At 55.2% G+C, this 1,916-nt stretch overlaps 1 protein-coding gene across 1 annotated transcript; it reads left to right on the top strand.

Annotated features, from left to right (window-relative positions):
* Positions 1 to 84: 84 nt before the first annotated feature.
* Positions 85 to 1,447, top strand: ACA1_317070 (galactose1-phosphate uridylyltransferase; the record flags this gene model as incomplete). The annotated part of the gene is made up of 3 exons (XM_004335726.1): positions 85 to 186; positions 353 to 473; positions 591 to 1,447. Coding segments are annotated over 3 exons (1,080 nt in total), but the record flags the coding sequence as incomplete, so codon positions are not given.
* Between the last annotated feature and the right edge of the window lie 469 nt (positions 1,448 to 1,916).

The following is a 1,916-nucleotide window of genomic DNA, read 5'->3' as shown; positions in this document are numbered from 1 at the left end:
CATCTTTCATTTTTCATCTCTCATCTATAAATCAAGGATGATTCCTAAATTGTTTATTTTATTATTTAATGAATGGATGGCAGGCCGTGGCTGGGAGCGGTGGAGAAGACCGAGACGACCAAGCTGCCCGCCTACGACCCGGCGTGCTACCTCTGCCCGGGCAACACTCGCGCCACCAACGGCACGGTACTGAGCTGCGCAGCCACAGAACACTTGTATTATTTATTTTCGTTTTTTCATTAATTTATCAATATTTTCATAATTGGTGTTCAATATGCGACATGCAATTATTATTTGTTATTATTTGTTTTTTATAATAAAAATTAATAATATTATTCATGTGTGGGCGTAGGTGAACGACAAGTTCGAGGGGACGTACGTCTTCGACAACGACTTCCCGTCGGTGCGTGGCGGCGATGGTGACTTCGTGCAGCTCAACGAGGACGACCTCTTCATCGCCCAGTCCAACCGCGGTACCCTCCTCCGCCCCCCTTCATCTTTTTCTACTTCATCTTTTTTCCTTCTATCTTCTACTCGCAGCTCACGACACGACACGATCAACGACACGACACGACACGCGTGACACACAGGCGCGTGCAAGGTGATCTGCTTCTCGCCCAAGCACAACGCGACGCTGCCCGACATGACGGTGGGCGAGATCACGGAGGTGGTGCGCGTGTGGCGCCGCGAGTACGAGGCCCTGGGCCGCCTGGACTACATCAACTACGTCCAGATCTTCGAGAACAAGGGCAGCATGATGGGCTGCTCCAACCCGCACCCGCACTGCCAGATCTGGGCCACCGAGGCGGTGCCCGACGAGCTCGCCAAGGAGCTCGACGCCTTCGCCCACTGGCGCGCCAGCAAGAACGGCGCCTGCCTGCTCTGCGCCTACGTCGAGCGCGAGCGCGCGCGTGCGGCGGAGCGCGTCGTGTGCGCCAACGCGTCGTTCACGGCGCTGGTGCCCTTCTGGGCCGTGTGGCCCTTCGAGATGATGATCGTCGGACACCAGCGCCACCTGAGCTCGCTCGCCCAGCTCACCCCCGACGAGGAGCGCGACCTGGCCGACATCATCAAGCAGGTCACCACCAAGTACGACAACCTCTTCCAGTGCCACTTCCCCTACTCGATGGGCATCCACCAGGCGCCCACCACCACCACCACGAGCCACTCGAGCCAGCGACCACAACAACAACAACAGCGACAAGACGATGAAGATGATGGTAACGAGAATGATGATGGTGATGGTGATGAGGAGTTGTTCCACCTGCACATGCACTTCTACCCGCCGCTGCTGCGGTCGGCGACGGTGCGCAAGTTCCTGGTCGGCTACGAGCTGTGCGGCGAGCCCCAGCGCGACATGACCCCCGAACAGGCGGCGGCCCGCCTGCGCGACCTCCCGGCCGTACTCTACCGCGATCTGCCCTCCAACGTCGAGCAACAACAATGAGAATCAAATAATAAATCAAATTATTTGTTGGATCGCAAATTGTTTTAATTAAATATCTTTTTGTTTGTACAATAAATAAATAAATAATGGTATTATGGCAATAACCAGAATTAAATTGAAATAAATTAAGTGTGGGCTGGCCAGCTCTGCGCTGAGACGAGTCAGAAGGTGAAGGCGCGGAGGAGGGACAGCCAGAAGGGCGCCACGACGGAGGCGGCGGCGGTCTGGGCCTTGCCGGCCTGCGCGGTGGACGGGACCTGGTAGGAGAACTGGTAGGTACCGCTCAGGGCCACCGACGACGAGAAGATCTGGAACCGGTACTGGCCCGCACCCGTAGCTGCAGCGAATGGCGAACAGAAACGAACAAATAAACACACGCACACGTCAGCATTTTGGTTGTGTGTTGTGTGTTGTGTGTTGTGTGTTGTGTGTTGTGTGTTGTGTGTTGTGTGTTGTGTGTTGTGTGTTG

This window comes from Acanthamoeba castellanii, assembly GCF_000313135.1.
Source record: "Acanthamoeba castellanii str. Neff unplaced genomic scaffold scf7180000083984, whole genome shotgun sequence".
Classification (NCBI taxonomy): Eukaryota; Discosea; order Longamoebia; family Acanthamoebidae; genus Acanthamoeba; species Acanthamoeba castellanii.
The sequence above is the reverse complement of the archived record's forward strand: the minus strand, read 5'-3'. Positions and strand labels throughout refer to the sequence as shown.